Here is a 19,896-nt window from a genome sequence, read left to right as displayed (position 1 = left end):
ACATAAATCCAGTGACATGTTTTTCAAGATGAATATGTATCAGAGGGGTAGCCGTGTTAGCTCATGCTCTAAAACGTCCCTTAGTCTATAAGGTGCCACAAGATGAATATGATACATCTTTCAGAACTTAGTAAAAGATACAAGAACTCTACAGTTTAATAATTTGTCAGCATACATTTACAAAAATAAACCTTAGAATTTGCAACTTTAAAATTATTACCTTTTATTGCTGTTAAACTTTATTTTGAGTATATAAAGTGTTAGGGACTTAAAAGTAGTGAAAATGACATCGTAGAATGCTGAAGTATTATACAATAATATAGCCAGTTTCGTAAATGTTTTTTAGAATTTAGCATTATAAGCTGGTTTGAAAATTGTGTGAATCGATCCAAGAAAAGCTGTCTCTTTTTCATATTAGTCAAAAAAACACCCAAAGGCATAAAGAATAATAGCCAACTGGAAATTTAGAGTTATCCCTACATTTAAAGTACAAACCATTACAATGTAATAAAATTAATCCAGACATTTCCAGGGCAAGTGTGGCTGACCTTTTGTTCACCAGCTACTGACCCCAGGGTGAATGAAAGAGGCTTGCAGAGAGAAATGTCTGTTGTTTGGCTTCAGTCCCTGGTATTTAAATTGCATTCCCTAATCAAATGAAAAGGCTGTCCTCTCTATCAGGTTACAGAATCCATGGCAACATTTGGCCTTTTATATACATAATGTTAGCCTTTTTGTTTGCATCTAAGTAGAGACACCTGGAGCAATGTTAACATTAACCGATTTAGCATTAATAGCTTCATTATATAAGAATTTCTGATCAGATAGCTGTTACTTTTGTTATATTGCTTCAGCTTGTATTGTTTTCATTTTTATCTTCCTGCTTGGCAACCAGGCAATGATTTGCAAATTTTTTTTGTCTTGATTAATTAAGCAATATAATTATCAGGAACTGTGATGCAGTCTTTGCTCAACAAAGCTTCTGAGAGAAAACAATAGTAAGTCTGTTAGTATGAATGCATTCCACGCGTCACAGATGCATGAGGATATTCTAAACAATGAGACGAAAAGCTGCCTGCAAATGAGGACAAAGAATGCCATGCAGACTCTACACACTACACATACCACCAGGGACATACTGTGGGTTCCCTGGGACACAGATGCCTCGTTAGATTGCAGCTAGTCATCAGAGATTAATTCTCAGCCATTTGGTACTATAATTTACCCATTCCCCAGTCTTTTAACTAGTGCTGCTTACTATAGAACTGAAGTAGTTATACTCAAAAGGTTTATTTAACCTTGCCTTCCTTTAGTATGTACAACAAAAAAAAAGAACTATTTTTTCTTAGTGATTGTAATGAAGCAGGTGTTTGCAATGTGGGGAATATTTATTTTGTGTTTCATGGATATCTTACTTCAGAATTAGTTGTGGTCCAAGAAGGGGTATATTTCTTTCCACATCTGTAAATTTTATCCCACTACAGTTTATTTCTATTATTCTATTTATTTTTCATCCCTCTGACACTTATGATTCTTCAAAAGGTTATCTTGTTTTGGCTCCTTAAAATAATATCAACTTACATAACTTACCGAAGAGAGAACATTGTAATATATATTCAATTTACTTATTCAACCAAACTCCCTCATTAAGGTAAAAAGATCCACATGGGTGAAAGCTTATGACTTCATGGAGTCTCATTGATTTTAATGGGCCTCAGCATGGGCATTGAGAGTGCATAGGAATTGATAATTCGAGTCTGTTTGTTCATATGGATTTATGGCCCAGTCTTGTATTCCTTGTGCAGCTAACATTCCGATAGAATCAGAGTCCACAACTGGGGATTTATATTCCAGTCCTGAAATGTACTGAACATCGTCAACATCCACTGAATTCAGATGGAATTAAGCATTCTCAACAATTCAGAGGATTGGGGCCTTAAACTGAAATCTCTTTGTTATGGATTTAACACATTTTGAGAAGTGCTATAAGTATACTTGGCAATTGATACATACATATTTTTATTAATAATAAAATACTGCTAACTCCATATTTTACTGTGTGACACCCCCCCCCTTTCTCACCAAGAAACTCCTCACTTTTGATGAGGCAGAGAGGTAACATGAGGGCTCACCGCTGTGGATGCCCCAGCACCGTGTTACACACTGACATTCTGAATATTTGTCTTTCATAGCATGCATTCATTAACTGTCATGCAAAGTCAATTCTATACCTCTCTGTATTCACTCTCTCTGAGTCCATACTGCACTGAAAAAGAGATGTGTGCATAAAGGGTGTTTGTGTATACATGTTAACAGCACCTATCAACTTTTGTTTACCGTGTGTTTAATTTCTTATAAAACCCAGGAATTAAATAATTTTCATACATACCTTTGCCTGGACCTTCCCTTGACCTGGTCCAAAATTTGTCTACCCTCTTCTTTCTTCTTCAAAGTCCTCCTGAAAATATGCTTCTTTAAGGAGACCTATAAACCATAGGCCACCCCTCCACCAAATATACTGAAAGATATTCACATAAAAAGTAATCCGTACAAATCATGGAACTGACAAGGCAACTTTTTGTTGCTCTCCTTCCTACCACATCCTGGTTTGCATATCATATGTTCTTCGAGTGCTTGCTCATGTCAATTCCATTCTAGGGTGTGCAAATGCCCACATGCACAATTGTTGGTGACCTACCTTAGCGGTATCCGTAGGGCTGGTTGTGGTGCCCCCTTGAGTGCCACGCTCATACGTCCGTATATCAGGCGCCTCCTGCCCTGCGCCCTCTCAGTTCCTTCTCACCGCCCATGGTGGTTGGTTGGAGCGCCTCTTTCCCTTGCTTGACCAGTGGTCAGCGGGTTTTTTTCCTACTCACCAAACCTCTTGTTCCAGCTATAAATAGTTTGGTTTTTATAGTAGATTAGTTAGTAAGTATCTGTTAAGTACTATAGCTAGTCAGTTCGGGTCCCGACGGGGACTTTGCCCGAGACAGGGCATGCCTTGGTCTCCAGGTTTTAAGCCCTTCTCTAACTGCAGCAGGCCTATTCCTGTTAGTGACCCGCATGGCAGCTGTCTGAAGTGCCTGGGGGCATCCCACATTAAAGAAAAGTGTCGCATCTGTAAGAACTTTTGTCTCAGGACACAGAGTGCGACATTCGCTTGAGGACCTCCTCATGGAGGCCACTCTTTGCCTAGCCTCAGGAATGCCCAGCACTTCAGCCTTAGTATGTAGTGCACTCTTGGCACCGGGCTCTTCCCGGCACCGATTCCCTTCGCTGATGCCCAAGAAGACAAAGAAGAGGAACCTGGCACTGAGCAAGTTGGATCAAGGGGCATTGGGCAAACGACCCCGCTTGGTCCGCCTGCCCACGCCAGAGACGCAAGGGGACACATTCTCAAGAGGACCTACTTACCCCCTAAGGGGTCCACCAAAGACTCCGGGGAGCAATAGGGGGCCCAGACTGATGGCACAGTGAACACCTTCTCAGCTCCTGGCGCCCAGAGACCAAAGGACTCTCCCACCACAGCCAGCACAGTGTGTGGCAATGAACCTGGTGAAGGCTCCCTATGAGGACAAGCCATCTGTGAAGGCCTTCCAGAAGGTGAGTGAGCGCCGCCAGTCTCCGGAGCCAAGGCAGATCCCTTTGTCATCGTCCCTTGATCTCTGCTTCAGCCCAAGTCACCAGTTTGCCCCTACTGATCACCGTTGTCCCGCTCCCGGTTTCCGCCCTCACATAAGGCTTTGCCCAGAGGGAGGTACTGGTCACCCTACAGTCGGCACCAGTCATCTTCACGCTGACAGTAACCATCACCAAGCCCTTGGGGACACTCCCCAACGTGATGCCACTCCCACTACTCCCATCACCAGTCTGACTATTCAAGGCACCAGTCACCCAGGTCCTGCCCTGGTCACCAGAGGAAGATTTCTCCAGCATAGAGAGGGAGTCCAGCGCCTCACTGAGATTGCACTGTAGCAACTGGGCTCTGGAAGTTGCATCCGCCACAGCAATGCTGACTTGGCAGCAGGGCTTGTGGCCAGCGCAGTGGCCTTACTGGAATACCTGGGTCATACCATTTATGCCGATGCTCCCATCTCACCAGTCCTCGGTCGCCACATCGGACAAACCCCACAGAGCCAGTTATCTCATCATAGAAGGCAGTTAGGTTAGTCAGGCATGACTTGACCTTGGTGAATCCATGCTGACTGTTCCTGATCACTTTCCTGTCCTCTAAGTGCATCAGAATTGATTCCCTGAGGGCTGCTCCATGATTTTTCCAGGGACTGAGGTGAGGCTGATTGGCCTGTAGTTCCCCGGATCTTCCTCCTCCTCTTTTTTTAAAGATGGACACTACATTAGCCTTGTTCCAGTCATCCAGGACCTCCCCTGATCACCATGAGTTTTCAAAGATAACGGCCAATGGCTTTGCAATCACATCTGCTAACTCCTTTAGCACCCTCAGATGCAGTGCATCCGGCCCCATGGACTTGTGCTCTTTCAGCTTTTCTAAATAGTACTGAACCACTTTCTCCACAGAGGGCTGGTCACCTCCTCTTCATGTTATGCTGCCCAGTGCAGTAGTCTGGGAGTGGATCTTGCTTGTGAAGACAGCGGCAAAAAAAGCATTGAGTACATTAGCTTTTTCCACATCCTCTGTCACTAGTTTTCCTCCCTCATTCAGTAAGGGGCCCATACTTCCCTTGAATTTTTTTTCTTGAAATATCTGCAGGGCCACCACTTGGTCGTCTGTCCTTACTTTCACGTCTCACTATGTGCTTACCCAGCAATCCCGAGATGACACTGGCTTCAGTAGAGCAGTGCTGCAAGACTGTGAATTCCGAGTCCACCTCTGTTTTTTCTGCTTGTGAGTCACCTAAAATGGAATTGACATGAGCAAGCACTCAAAGAAGAAAAAATGGTTACCTACCTTTAGGGATGTGTTGCTCATGTCCATTCCATTACCCACCTCCTGCCCCTCTGTTGGAGTTATTGGCAAGAGGGAACTGAGAAGGCATAGAGCCGGTAACACCTGATATATCGATGCATGAGCACAGCACTCAAGAGGACGCCACAGCCAGCCCCATAGATACCACTAAGGCAAAAGTCTCTGACAACTGTGCATGTGGGCACACGCACACATAGAATGGAACAGACATGAGCAACACATCTCAAAGAACAACCATTACGAAAGGTAGGTAACCATTTTTTATGGGATCTATCCTTATGCAGATGAGTAGATTTATGGTAATACTCACATGAGTAAAAGTACTTGCACATGTTGGCACGATTGAGCCCTTACTTTGTAAGCTGTTCAGGGCAGGGACCTTGTCTTCACATTTATCCATAAATATCTACGACACTGTTAGTTATACAGATAATAAAAAAATCTCTTCTGTGGTACAAAGTAAGAATAGTTGCAGTTTTCAGAATTCTGCTTTCCTTCTAAATTTTGTATTCAGAAAAACATTTGACATTAGCTCGAAAGGTGATTTAATGAAATACTTCTCTTGAATACTAAGAAAATACAATCATAAATGGAACAAATACATGTTTTTTCTCTTTAGGGATATAATATTGAAATAGATTTGTGTGTCATAATTTAGCATTTGATTCTGTAGATGAAAATGGCTCAGTTTTGAAATATTTAATGTTTTGACATTTGTTGAAGATTATCTATTGAATTTCAGAAAATGTCATGAAAAATTTAGTAACTCGTTGTGTGATGCTGCCTTAAGACAACCCAACACATTTCCAAGATTCTAATTATTTTCTTTAATATGAGGGTATGACTGATAGTCAATAAGAATATTTGAATATTACTTTCATTTTATAATTCCAATGATTTACATTATCAACTGCTTTGTTTGTTTATGTGGATATTAAAACCTCTTTAAAATACACTGACTAACACATATCAGTGTCTGGGCATTTACTTTCATAACTCACCAAAATATCAAACTGAAAATATGTGTGAGGTCTGCATATGTTGTTTATAAGAGTATACCCTCGTTATTCACACCTGGCGTGCAAAATTAACAGATCTGACTCTCTGATCCCTATCTCAATACTTCTAAAAATGTTCTTCCTTTCATAAAGTTTTCAAATGAACTTATACTTACAATGGTTTTGTTCTTTGCAATTCTTAATTTAAAAACAGAGTCAGCACAAAACTTGATGCTGTAGAAAGTCTGTGGCATAGATTGTTTTGTTTTTTCCAGCTGGGAATCTACTAAATCTTGCATATAGAAATTGATGAAGGCTCTAAATTTTAAACTGCATGTGCTGAAAATCATCCAAAATTAGTTAAATTATGGAAATATTTTATCCTAATCTATTTTTTCTGGTTTTAGTATTTATTTTAAGTAAAGGAATGACATTAACAAGAATTGTGTCAAAAGACAGCTGTCATTTGCAGATGTTATATTAAAACCAAATTTCTTCTGTGATTCATTGCCACTTCTAATTAGAGGGATTCCCCTGATGCAGGGGATTTATATTATTCCTTTTGTCCGTTTATTGAATGACTGTCACAGTCACCCACAAAGCGGTTGCAGAAGAATAATAGAGGGTTTTTATTTATGTTATAAGCCCCAGTACAGATGGAAAAAATCCATAGATTAAATTTTGATAATTACTGTTAGCTCCATTTAGTTTTTTTCATTTTGATTTTTGTGGTGGAGAAATTAGGTCATGGTTGACTTATTCTGAAAATCAGTATCTATTATAAATTTTTCATTTTTCTTTTAACCATCCATATTGATTTTATTTACGTGTATTTCCACACATTTTTCCACTTTACAAATGATTTGGGCTTCTCCACATATTGTGCTTATTCCAGCATTTACTTGAGATGGTCAGAGGTACTGAGAGTACTGCAAGTTGTCAACCTACATTATGTGATCAGTTCCTTAGGGAGAGATTCTAAACCAATGAAAGGTGTTGCAGTTCTAACTCATGTAACAGGGCGAGCCTGTCAGCATCTTGCATATCTATAAGATACTGGTTTTAAGATGTGAGGGGTTTGGTTTCTTTTTGCCATTACTGCCCCTTTGCCAAGAAGCTAATTACCTTGGGCCAGATCATTCTTTTCCCTTATAAAACTCATCAAGGGGGGGCTGTACAGGGGAGGGGAACTCTACATGAGTTTCCACTTGTAAGATTCAGCATAGACAAATATCTAGCTTGAATATCATAAGGTAATATATACCAGAAGCACACTGCTGCTTTCAAGTTCATAGATGAACTCTGCAGTTATACATAATATAAAAACTAAGCACATTTTAAATCTTAAAAAGCTTATGAAAATATTTGTTTACATGTTAGATGTGCTGAGGATAGCTATGTAGTGTTTAACGTCTCAGCAAAATGTATTTATCTTACATGCATTGAATTATATCTAATACTGTCTTGGTTTCTATATTGAAGCTATCACAGTAGTATCTGAATGGTGAGAAAAGGGGCTTAGTTAGAGTTGGTTGGTTGGGTGATCTTGACTGAATTTGTGGTGTCTATCTAGTGACTGAGAGCTGGGGTGGTGGTTGCTGTTTTTTTGTTTGTTTAAGATGTTAATTATTTTAAAGCATCCTTGAAGATACAGCTACATATTTTCAAATAATTCAATTTTCATAGACTTTTTAGTAATGTATTTTCCTTACATTTTTATGAATTAATTTAAAACAGCCCTGGCTTGGAAGAACTAACAATCATCACATCAGACTTTGCAGAGCTAATGTTTCTAAGCTTTGCAGAACTTAGAAGCTCTACAACAATGGTTATGTGTGTCCATGATGTGGCTGTCTCTCTCCATTCATCTGCACACTAGACCCCCTTGGGGATCCATGTCTCTCATTTTTCCTCCTCTATCTTCCTGGACCCCTTGTCCCTGCTCCATTCCTGAGCTTAGGAAGCCCACAATCTGTGGGCAATGAGCACAATGTTCCAGAGCTGGTGGGTGAGATTCTGTGGCCTGCGTTGTGCAGGAGGTCAGACTAGATGATCATAATGGTCCGTTCCGACCACAAAGTCTATGATTCTATGACTTCAGTGTTTGTGAACACTGCATGCAGTAACTAGGGTCCCAGTATACAGTTGAGGGTGCAGGATTGTGGCCTCAATATGAACGCAGAAATCTACCTTAATCTATTTTTAAATACCAATCTTCATTTAGGTCAACAGAATAAAACACTTATTAGGGCTGTTGATTAAGCACAATTAACTCATGTGATTAACTCAAAAAATTAATTGCAATTAATCACACTGTTAAACAATAGAATACAAACTGAAATGTATTAAATATTTTGGATGATTTTCACATTTTCAAATATATCAATTTCAATTGCAACACAGAATACAAAGTGTACAGTGCTCATTTTATATTATGTTTATTACAAATATTTACACTGTAAAAATGATAAACAAAAGAAATAGTATTTTTCAATTCACCTCATAAGTACTGTAGTTCAATCTCTTTATCATGAAAGTGCAACTTACAAATGTAGGTTTTTTTGTTACATAACTGCACTCAAAAACAAAAAAGTGTAAAACTTTAGCGCCTACAAGTCCACTGAGTCCTATTTCTTGTTCAGCCAATTGCCAAGAGAAATAAGTTTGTTTATATTTATGGGAGATAATGCTGCCCACTTCTTAATTACAATGTCACCTGAAAGTGAGAACAGGCGTTCGCATGGCACTGTTGTAGCTGATGTCACAAGATATTTACATGCCAGATGCGCTAAAGATTCATATGCCTCTTCATGCTTCGGCCATTGTTCCAGAGGACATGCTTCCATGCTGATGATGCTTGTTAAAAAAAAAAAAAAAAAAAAAGCATTAATTAAATTTGTGACTGAACTTCTTGGGGGAGAATTGTATGTCTCCTGCTCTGTTTTACCCACATTCTGCTATATATTTCATGTTATAGCAGTCTTGGATGGTGACCCAGCATATGTTGTTCGTTTTAAGAATACTTTCACTGCCAATTTGATAAAATGCAAAGAAGATACCAATGTGAAATTTCTAAAGATAGCTACAGCACTCGACTCAATATTTAAGAATCTGAAGTGCCTTACGAAATCTGAGAAGGATGAGGTGTGGAGCATGCTTTCAGAAGTCTTAAAAGAGCAACACTGTGAGGTGGAAACTACAGAACCCAAACCACCAAAAAAGAAAATCAACCTTCTGCTGGTGGCATCTGACTCATGATAATGAAAATGAACATGCATCAGTCTACACTTCTTTGGATGGTTATCAAGCAGAACCTGTCATCAGCATGGATGCGTGTCCCCTGGAATGGTGGGTTGAAGCATGAAGGGACATATGACTCTTTAGTGCATCTGGCTTGTAAATATCTTGCAACATTAACTACAACAGTGCCATGCCTGTTCTCACTGTCAGGTGATATTGTAAACAAGAAGCAGGCAGCATTATCTTCTGCAAATGTAAACAAACTTGTTTGAGCAATTGGCTGAACAAGAAGTACTACTGATTGGACTTGTAGGCTCTAAAATTTTATACTATATTATTTTTGAATGTAGGGGTTTTTTTGTACATAATTCTACATTTGTAAGTTCAACTTTCATGATAAAGAGATTGCACTACAGTACTTATATTAGGTGAATTGAAAAATACAATTTCTTTTGTTTTTTACAGTGCAAATATTTGTAATCAAAAATAAAATGAGCACTGTACACTTTGTATTCTATGTTGTAATTGCAATCAATATGTTTGACAACGTAGAAAACATCCAAAAATATTTAAATAAATGGTATTCTATTATTGTTTAACAGCGCAATTAATCTCACAATTAATCGCGGTTAGTTTTTTTAATCGCTTGACAGCCCTACTTTTATACTTAGCTTAATCCAATCTTCCACTTAAGTTTACCTACCAGCTGTACCAGATTCTTGGCCTCTTTGGGGAGTTTCTCTTTTCTTGCATCCCTTGGAGACGTCAGTTTTACTCTTGTTACCTTTTTCATTAAACTATACTTTTCTTAGTGTGCCTGTTCTTCAGGGTGCTAGACAGGAATTCCAGACTCATGACTACACCCCAGTGCTATGGTTTATGAGAATACACCTAAAGATTCACTTCATTCAAAATGGGTTATGGCGGTCAGTATTCAAATGGATGTTTAAATTAGGGAGGAGGGCTGGTCCCCTTTGGACAAACATGCACTAGCTGCATCTAAAGGTCTGGGGCATAAGAGGGTAAAGCAGTCCCCATGGCCCATGCTAGACAAATCACCACCTAACAGATTTGCGATACAGTATGTAAGTTATTTCCACATTGTATCTTAATGCTACTTTTATATATAAATGCAAATACTGACAGTTGCCATCAATTTTTTCTGTTCTTAACTTGAATCTGTGCTGCAGTTTAAGCTATAGCTTTGTGCTCAAGCAAAAATTACAATCTGAGGAGGAAAATCCACGACAAAAAAACCTGCTTTGCAGTACTTACCAAAACTAAACTCTACTAGGTATGAATTTTCTTCTATGTTCATTGACCTACCTTTCTTCTGATCTTAGCCCAAGTGATGAGATGGAGGAGAGACTATGTCCCTAACACACATGCAGTAGGAACTATTCTAACAATCCATTTTTTTCTTGTGTCTGCAGTCAGACTGTAAAAAACTATTTATTAGTACCTTCCTGGTCTCCAAGAGAGATGGGAACTGATGGTATCTGTGAAGAATATCCAGTGGCAAAACTTTAGGTATACAAATATTTAGCTGAGAGCACAATGCCAGATCTGAACAAATGTATGTTTTTTTGAAAACAAAATATCATCATGAATGTCTTACTAGAAGATTATTTGGTACATATAATCACATGCTTATTTTGTTTCTGTTGTAAATAGCGGAAGAGATTCATTATAAAGAGATAATGGGTCAGATATTTTTCATTTTTGTAATCTTCCCTTCCAAAACCTCATTGATCCCTATTTGTGTATTTGCAGGATTTAATATCATGTCTTTGGAATAGATTTTCAAAGGCACAAAGGGAAGTTAGGTGCCCTACTCCTTTGGAAAGTCAGTGGGGACTGAATACCTAGTTTCCATTTGTGCCTTTGAAAATCTCCCTCCACCCCCAGTGATACCATGAAATTAAGACTGGAGAATGCTGTATCTGAAAATACTATCACTTCTGTTTTTTGATTCGCAGGTCCCATTTTTTGGTCCTCTCTTTGATGGAGCAATAGTGACTGCAAAACTGCTGCCAACCCTTATATGTGCCACATGCATCAATGCCAGCAGAGCTGTGAAATCTCTCATACCCCTCTACCAGAGCTTGTATCCTTTCCTTCTGTGCATTTTATGCAATTTGAATTTAGGAATCATAAGTACAAATATTCTCCTGATAGAGGTAAGTGCGAATGAGATCTCTTCAGTTGGACTTTATGCTAAGAACTGTGCATCAGGAAAATGTCAAAGCTTTCTTCATATCAAGCAGCATGTTTTTAGACTCATTTTTGCTGAGCTTTAATCTGATATGGTATGCTTTAAAAATAAAGGATCACAATACAAGCATTTTTGGACTTTCCTATTAATTGCAAAGTCAACAGGTATACTATTAGATATAATGGTGCTTTAAACTTTAAGAGGGAATACTTTACAAATTTCTTTAGCACGAGAAAATAATTGTTTATATTAGCTTCATATTTACAAAAGGAGCCCAGTTCTACTCCCGTATGTAATAATGAAAGTAATTCCACAGTCGTCTTTGGAAGTCTTCACATCAATAAGATAGGTAGCAGTTGGCCAATGGTATTGATATTTATCAGTCTTTAGGTCCATTTTTGATTTTACCGACATTGCTTCTTAGAGTTTTGAGAACACATTCTTCCAGCAGCAGTTATAGGTAACTGGAAGGCATGCTTCAGTATTGTAGAATTGTGTAGTGTAAATTATTATTCTTGTATGGTATGCAGGCTAATTGCATAAAATCACTTGTTACTTGACATTCTGGTTTTCTTTTCTCTTAATGCCACTAATGTTATAAAATTACTCTAGTGTGCTTCATTAACTACATTGCTAACAGTCCCATATGTTTCTATGGATCAGCACTCGTCTTATTTCAGTTTATTTTGGAGGCTTTTAATTTAGAGGCTTTTCAATTATGTAATGAGGAGGGCCTCACTTGATTTTCCTGAGACGAAACAACTGGAATGCTCAATCTTTGTGATGAAGGACAGATGGCTTTGTTAGAGTTTATCAGAGGCATTTACATGTTAGGTTCAATTTTTCTAGTTACTATGACTATGTAAGAAATACTAATTTTTGTAAAAGAGCTGAATTTGATTCATTGTGTTTGTGAAAAGCTTCAGAAATGAAGATTTGCATAAGAATTAAAGAAACTAAATAATAATTTATTACTTTTTTGTTTTTCCTCTTCATTTTAAACTAGGTGAAGTTGTTTGGAGTTGCACAGGCAGGCCCACACAATACCTTAGTTATAAGATTATGTCAGTACTTAACAGCAGACTGAAAACTCGCTAGCTTTTTCACTTTTGTGTCATGAGTGGGTAATTCAGCTAAGTACTACTGTCAAAGTAGTTCCTTCTATCTGTAACCTTGACCGAATGAGCAGATGTGTTAAGCTGTGTCTGACAATAAAACAATCAGTCTAGTATTGCTGGTAACCTGAACACAGTAACAGAGATTATAAGAGTGAAAAACATGCCATTATCTCTAAGGGAAAAAACGATTTTTGACACAGTAGGAAAACAGAAGATATGATTTGATGTAATGTTCAACCTTGCCCTTTGTCTCTCCTAGATTTTCCTATAACTTCCTCAGCAGGCTAAGTAGAATCTGTCAAGTTTAACCTTTATCTAGTGGTCACTGCTCTTTCTCAGTGGTGAGGGCTAGCTCAACTGCCATCTGCTTATTTTTTTCCCTAGTGGGCAATCAGCGGACGTATTTCAATGTCTAGAGTGCTGCAAACTGGAAGTTTGCCACTTGCTATGGTTACAATTTTAAAATCAAATCATGATCATTGGGTATCAGGCCCCAAACCTGTTTCTCTAAAGCTGAGCTCCTTCACCTAAAAACAATGATACATAGCAAGTATAAGTACTGTAGCATTTTCTAACTTCAGAGCACTGTGTACATGTTGAAACACATATCTTAACAGTTCATGCTTGCGCGTCAGAGTCTGTGGCATAGGTGGTGATATAAATATATGTGTGCATGCGCGCACACAGAGACTTGGATTAGTTTTAAAGAAAGAGCTCAGGTCTGATACAGTTACCTTTTGAGAACCACTTGACTAATCCCTAGCACTTGTGTGGGGGTGTATATATGTATATATCTAACTCTCTGTGTGTGTGTGTGTGTGTGTGTGTGTGTGTGTGTGTGTGTGTGTGTGTGTGTGTGTGTGTGTGTGTGTGTGTGTGTGTGTGTGTGTAATGCCATTTGAGGGTGATATGCTGGAGTCTGAGGGTGACTGAGTTAAGAAGAAAAAATTTATTTTATATAAATAAATATGTCCATACAAGAATACTAGGGATAAGTAAACTGGTTTTCATAAGGAACTGTATCATTCAGCTGTTTCTCCAAAACAAACCATTTTTAAGGTTCCTATTAAGGTAACAGTACCCCATAAACAGGTCCCCAATTACTTGGTTGTCACAGCTCCATCCACCTAATGTACAGAGAGATCACCGTGACTTTCATCTCTCACAAGCCTTAAGGCTCTTTAGAGTCTCTCCACGCGCCAAAGGCATTTGTTTTTCACCAGCCTGCTGTGACCCAACCTTTGCCAGGCCTCTTTCTCGCTATACTTAAATGCAACACACAGAGAGAGACTAAGTATGAGGCATGCCACTGAACCCTTCTGGGGGCATTCTGAGGTCTAGCTGCATCATTACTTTGCACATGTGCATTTTGGCATCAAACCATACTGTGCATGTAGTAATGTGATGTGAACGGAAAGTAGAAATACTAGAGCCTGAGAGAGGCAGCTGGACCTCAGAACAGGTAATGTAGTGGGGAGGTGACATTAGAGAAGAGAAAAAGCTGGAGTAGGTTGGAAAGTCCTAAATAACTTTTATTGGATGTGAGAGACAATAAAGATTCCCTTTTAAAAACAAAGTAAAGGTTTGGTGACTTTGTTAAAGGGACAGAATATTTTGTTGAAGATCCCTGCCAGAGGGAGTTCATTGAAGCAAGTGATTGCTGATGGGGAAAACAAGATAGAACAGAGCACTCTAGGGATCTGCTTATCTGTCATGGGATGAGAAGTCAGCTGTTTGGATTCAGAGTCTTGGTTGGAGGAATCTGTCAGGCTATTGTATGGAAATAGGAAAGGAATGAAGAGGGACTGACAGGATAAGCGCAAAAGGTTCATATATACAACTATAATTTTCTATGTACCTATATGCTCATAAAATTCTTATACCAAAAGGGAGAAACTTCAGGAATTAATAACGTAATGAAAAGCTCGATATGTGTACGTTTCCATAGTTTTCATATATTGTATTTTGGTGATATCCAACCTTGGCATTTTGAGAGTGACTGTGTTAAGGAGAAAATTTGTGTTGGATTACTAACTAACATGTTCCTTGGCCAGCACCATGTGATTTTTAAACAGAAGTACTTGAATAAGGTAATGATTGAGTTATAAGATATGAGAAGATCAACGTCCTCTTTTCTTCTAAAAAGGGAAAGAATAATCATCCTCCTGATAATTATCTCCCAGCAATTCCTCATGAGAAAAGAACTGCTCCAAACTCCAGTAAAATAATACAAAAAAATACAGAGAAAAACTTTTTAAGCATCTACAGGTTAATAGAACCATCAGCACTGGGATCATGAGTTAATCATTAACACATTTTTGACAGAATTACAAAAAATGGTAGTTTCAATAACTGAACAGTGTTCAAATATTGTTGAAGCTTTTCTGATGTCTCAGGAAATCTTACCCTCATTTAATTAGATTTTCCTAGGTATGGACAGCACCACATAGACTGGAAATGAGCTGAAGAACTGTAATCAAATTGTAATGATGATGATGTGTTGAGTTGCAGGGACGATGTCTAGCAGGTGCTGAAGTTTATGTCCAGTCTTATATACATCCTTGTTTAGGGCCTAATTTTTACAATGCTTATGCATGCTGAGTAACTAGTCCCACTTAATTGGACTCCTGTCATGAGTAAGTGCTACTTGGCGTGAGTTGCAGAATTAGGTCCTGAGATCATAAGTTCTTTGTGGTTCAGTTTTTTAAAATGACAAAAAGAAATGGGTTAGTTACCATATTAATAAAATTTTCAGATGATAAAAACTGCAGGTGTTCCAAAATTAAATGAGGAAAAGGAAATAATTCAAAAGGATCTATCTAGTAAGATTGGAAATAACAAAATAAGATTCAACTTGGAAAAACACTAGTTAAGAAATCTGTAGTGAACATAGGTGCAGGAAGTAGGGATGTGGGGGATACCTCAGTACCCTGGCGTCCTGGCTGTCGGCCCCACTACTGCTTATGGGCTCCACTGCTGGCCCCAGGGTCCTGCCAATCCCATGCCTGTGGGCTCCGCTGCCAGCCTCAGGGTCCTGCTAATCCCATGCCCAGGGACTCCCGAGGGCTCCACTGCCAGCCCCAGGGTCCTGGCCACCGGCCCGCATGTGGGGCCCTGCCCTGCTGCCAGGGCCCCGGGGGCTCTGCTGTCAGCCCCGGGGTCCCTCGGACTCCTCACATGGCCCTAGCTGTGGCCCTTCCCCCCTCCTGGAGTCACGTCCCTTCTCCCAGCCCCAGCTCTAGGGGCTGGGAGGGCAGAAACAGGGGCTAGAAGGGTGCAGCTCAGCACTTCCACTCCAAAAACTGTTCCAGCGCCCCGGGAGTGAAATAATTAAAACAAAAATATTCAATGGAAAGGGTAAACCCAGAAAGCAATAATGCTGAATGAATGAAGATTGAGATTGGACAGCAAACTAAATTTTGCACTGGGGATAGGACAAAACAACAAAAAAGTTGTTGCAGCTTTAGGGTACATATGTGTAAAAGAAGTGCATCTCAGAGCTAGGATTGCCAGCTTTCTAATTCTGAAAACTGAACACTACAGCAGGAGAGCTGGAACCTCCCCTCTCCCAACCTCTTCCCCTGAGGTCCCACCCTCATTGCTCGCGGCCCTCCCCCCCAAACTCCCTTCCTCCTTGCTTGGTCTTGTTCACCTACCTATGCTCCCCCTCCCCCCATCCCAGCAGGGCTCCCTCTGCTCCAGGGCTAGGACTGGGCAGGCAAGCTCCCAAGATGCAGGTAGGAGGCAACCCCCGCTGAGCAGGGGCCGGAGCGTGGGTTGGTAACCTAGCACCTCATCCCTTGGCCCCCCTATCCATGGCAACTGGACTTCTGTTATCCAGTCAGTACATGTGACTGGCCACTGTACAGATCCCCTTTCAACTGGACTTTCTGGTTGAAAACCAGAGACCTGGCAACCCTACTCAGAGCGTGGAAACTGTGTTCCCATTCTCTTAAAAGTACAACGCATTAAAAAGTCAACATTTGTCAGCCATTACCACAAAATTACTAGAGATACTTTTTATTCTGTGTATAGGTGGAAACTGGTAATTGATGCTATGGTGTGGTAAATGATAGCGATGCAGAGCAGTGTGTCAACGCTGAGACCATACCTGGAATATTCCAGTTAGTTCTGGGCATCTCAGTAGCAGTAAAATATTGACAAATCTGAAGGCATTCTGAGAACAGCAATAAAAACAATTAGAGGGCTTCCGAAATGTGTTTATGACCTAAATTTGGGAATAAAGTAAAAAATTGCATTACGGGGAATAATAGTGGAGTCAGAAAGATGGTGCAAAGAGCAGAATAATTCTTGGGACAGGAGAAAAAACATTTATTTCAAATAGTTTGCTTTCATTTTCACTTTAAATTTAAACAACATGCAGTGAATAAAATGCTTGCACTGCCTAAGGGGAAGTTGATCTACATCTCCTAAATAGTGAGCTATAAAGTCCTGGCAGCCTCATGCAAATAATGGCAGCTGAAGTCACTTGTTGGAAAGTCTGTAAACTCTGGTTACAGCTGCACTTATCAGTAGCTTTAAGGGAAGTGTAATCAGCCACAGAGATTAATTTGCATCTCAATTAGAAAAGAGTCAGGAGGAAGCACTAGGGTCTGTTGCTAGAAGGTTGTGGAAGAAATCTCATCAGACACAAAAGCCTCCCAATACTTAGTCCTCCAGCTGAGTGGAGGACAATATCTGAGGTTTAGTTACCATGGGGACCAGAAGCCTGCAGAGCCACAGAAGAATCTAAGGTTTGCACTGTAATCATTTGGTCATGATGACTCAAATTCCACTGTTGTACCCAAATACATTTTTTGCTATTAGAAAGAGGTTAAAAAGTGGGAAAGGTAAAAACTGCAAAGAGTGTGTGTGTTTTTTTTCCTGTTCTTAAATACTTTTTATGTTTCTGCAGTGATTTCTGTGTTTTAAAGCATTTATTAGAGCATGGAAAGTGTTCAAAAATGTGTCAGTTAACTGACATATTCAAATGTTAGTGTGTAGCTGCTGTCGTGTATCTCAAAGCCACTCATGAAACTGGTTCATTTACACAATTCAGACAGAGCGATGACATCACACAAAATCAAACCAAAGTATATAGTCTAACTCAAGTTAAGTTAAATAACAAAATAGACCATAGAATAGTATTCTGTTGAAAGATCTGAACCCAACTTCTCTTGAAGTGTGTTATAGTTCATGTGTCAGGTATTAGCATAGTTTAAATATACTCCTTAAAATGAGAGGATTATTTGTAAAGCTTCTAGAATTATCTGGACTCCTGGCTTTAACCCACGCTAAGGAGTGCTCTCACAAACATGAAGATGCTACTAATTGCTAGCTGATATGCTTCAGGGAGTAGCCTGACTATCATGTTCTTTGAAGCAAGAATTTTATTTTACATGTGCTTTTAATGCCTAACCATAAGCCTTCTGCTTAGTCATTAAAACACATGTAAAATATGGCAAAACATCATAATAAAAATATAGTCCTAATATGCAAACCTGCTAGAAATTGCTATATACTAACATAATAAGTATTACGTACGAGTTTGAGGGTTTCAAAACCATCTTCTTTTTCCTGTAGAGAGGAAGGAACCAGTAATCTGCAAGAGATATCATTCCTGAGTACTCTCTCAGACTAAAACAATTGACTGCAGGTAAACAAAAGATCCTTCTAATCAAATGGCAATTAAATCTGAGGTGGCTAATTGTCAGTACCATCTTGAAAAGAACATTAATGCTATAAGCAGCATGTCCTAGGTATTTATTAGGAGTAGGGTTGATAAACAATGTATGTGTAAAACTAAGGCTTTAAATCAGTTTAATTGCACACAGAGAAAAAGGCAGGACACAACAAAGAGCATGTAAAATCTATGATGCAATGAAGAAGGCATCCATGTGAGAAGAATCTTCCTTCTGTGTGGTCTCCTCTTCAGGGTTATCCAATAATTTTTTAGTCAATGTAGGTTTCCCTAAATGTATTTTCTTGATAAAATTTACGTATAAGCATTTTCTAATGACAGCAATGCACATTTTTGCTAAATATTGTACGCAGAGCTCAGAAAAATATGCTATATTTTTATACTGTCAGTTTCAGAGGATTCAAACTGCTGCTTGTTTTAGCAGATGATGTAGCTTCTGACTAGAACAGCTACATAGACACAGTGTCAGATATAGATAAATTCTTATAATTCAGGACTTCAGGTCAAGTTGCAGCTGTACATCTAACTTGTCTTTGGTTTTATGTAAAGCAGGTGTGGAAGTAGCACTTCTCCCATGTTGGCCTGGACCTTCTAGATCAGGATTGAGGCAAATTGGTCATAGAGATTAAGGCCAGAAGGGACCACCAGATTATCTAGTCTGACCTGTATATCACAGGCCACCAGCAGCACCCAGCACTCCTACACTGAAGTCAAGAACTGAACTTAGACCAAAGTATTACAGCTCACAAGAGACTTAACTATTATGTGCCAGAGGCAGAGAACAAAAGGGACTGAGGTGCACCACTGCCAAATGTCCCTTGTATGGCAGGGAGTTGTCTAGGTGAAATATATCCAGATAATCCCAGAAAGTGGCCTGCATCCTACAGAATCATAGAACTGGAAGAGATCTCCAGAGGTCATCTAGTCCAGTCCCCTGCACTCAAGGCAGGACTAAGTATTATCTAGACCCTCCGTGACAAGTGTTTGTCCAACCTACTCTTAAAAATCCCCAATGATGGAGAGTCCACAACCCCCCTAGGCAATTTATTCCAGTGCTTAACCACTCTGACAGTGTCTAACATAAACCACCCTTGCTGTAATTTAAGCCCATTGCTTCTTGTCTTATCATCAGCGGTTAAGAAGAACAATTTTTCTACCTCCTTATAACAACCTTTTATGTACTTTAAAACTGTTATCATGTCCCCTCTCAGTCTTCTCTTCTCCAGACTAAACAAACCCAAATTTTTCAATCTTCCCTCATAAGTCGTTTTCTAGACCTTTTAATCATTTTTGTTGCTCTTCTCTGGACTTTCTCCAATTTGTCCACATCTTTCCTGAAATGTGGCACCCAGAACTGGACACAGTACTCCAGTTTAGGCCTAATCAAAGCGGAGTAGAGCAGAAAAATTACTTCTCATATCTTGCTTACAATACTCCTGCTAATGCATCTCAGAATGATGTTTGCTTTTTTTTGCAAAAGCGTTACACTGTTGACTCATATTTAGCCTGTGATCCACTATGACCTCCAGATTCTTTTCCATAGTGCTCCATCGTAGGCAGTCATTTCTCATTTTGTATGTGTGCAACTGATTGTTCCTTCCTATGTAGAGTACTTTGCATTTGTCCTTATTGAATTTCATCCTATTTACTTCAGACCATTTCTCCAGTTTGTCCAGATC

At 39.4% G+C, this 19,896-nt stretch overlaps 1 protein-coding gene across 2 annotated transcripts in view; it reads left to right on the top strand.

The window, feature by feature from the left end:
• RALGAPA2 (Ral GTPase activating protein catalytic alpha subunit 2) overlaps positions 1–19,896 on the top strand; it is a 317,151-nt gene that overhangs the window by 209,611 nt on the left and 87,644 nt on the right. For both annotated transcript variants that reach the window (XM_030558122.1, XM_030558121.1), the window contains one exon: positions 11,163–11,290. In XM_030558122.1, the coding sequence (XP_030413982.1) occupies positions 11,163–11,290 (128 nt within the window). The remainder of the gene's footprint in view (positions 1–11,162; positions 11,291–19,896) is intronic.

This window comes from Gopherus evgoodei, chromosome 3 (assembly GCF_007399415.2).
Source record: "Gopherus evgoodei ecotype Sinaloan lineage chromosome 3, rGopEvg1_v1.p, whole genome shotgun sequence".
Taxonomy (NCBI): Eukaryota; Metazoa; Chordata; order Testudines; family Testudinidae; genus Gopherus; species Gopherus evgoodei.
The sequence above is the reverse complement of the archived record's forward strand: the minus strand, read 5'-3'. Positions and strand labels throughout refer to the sequence as shown.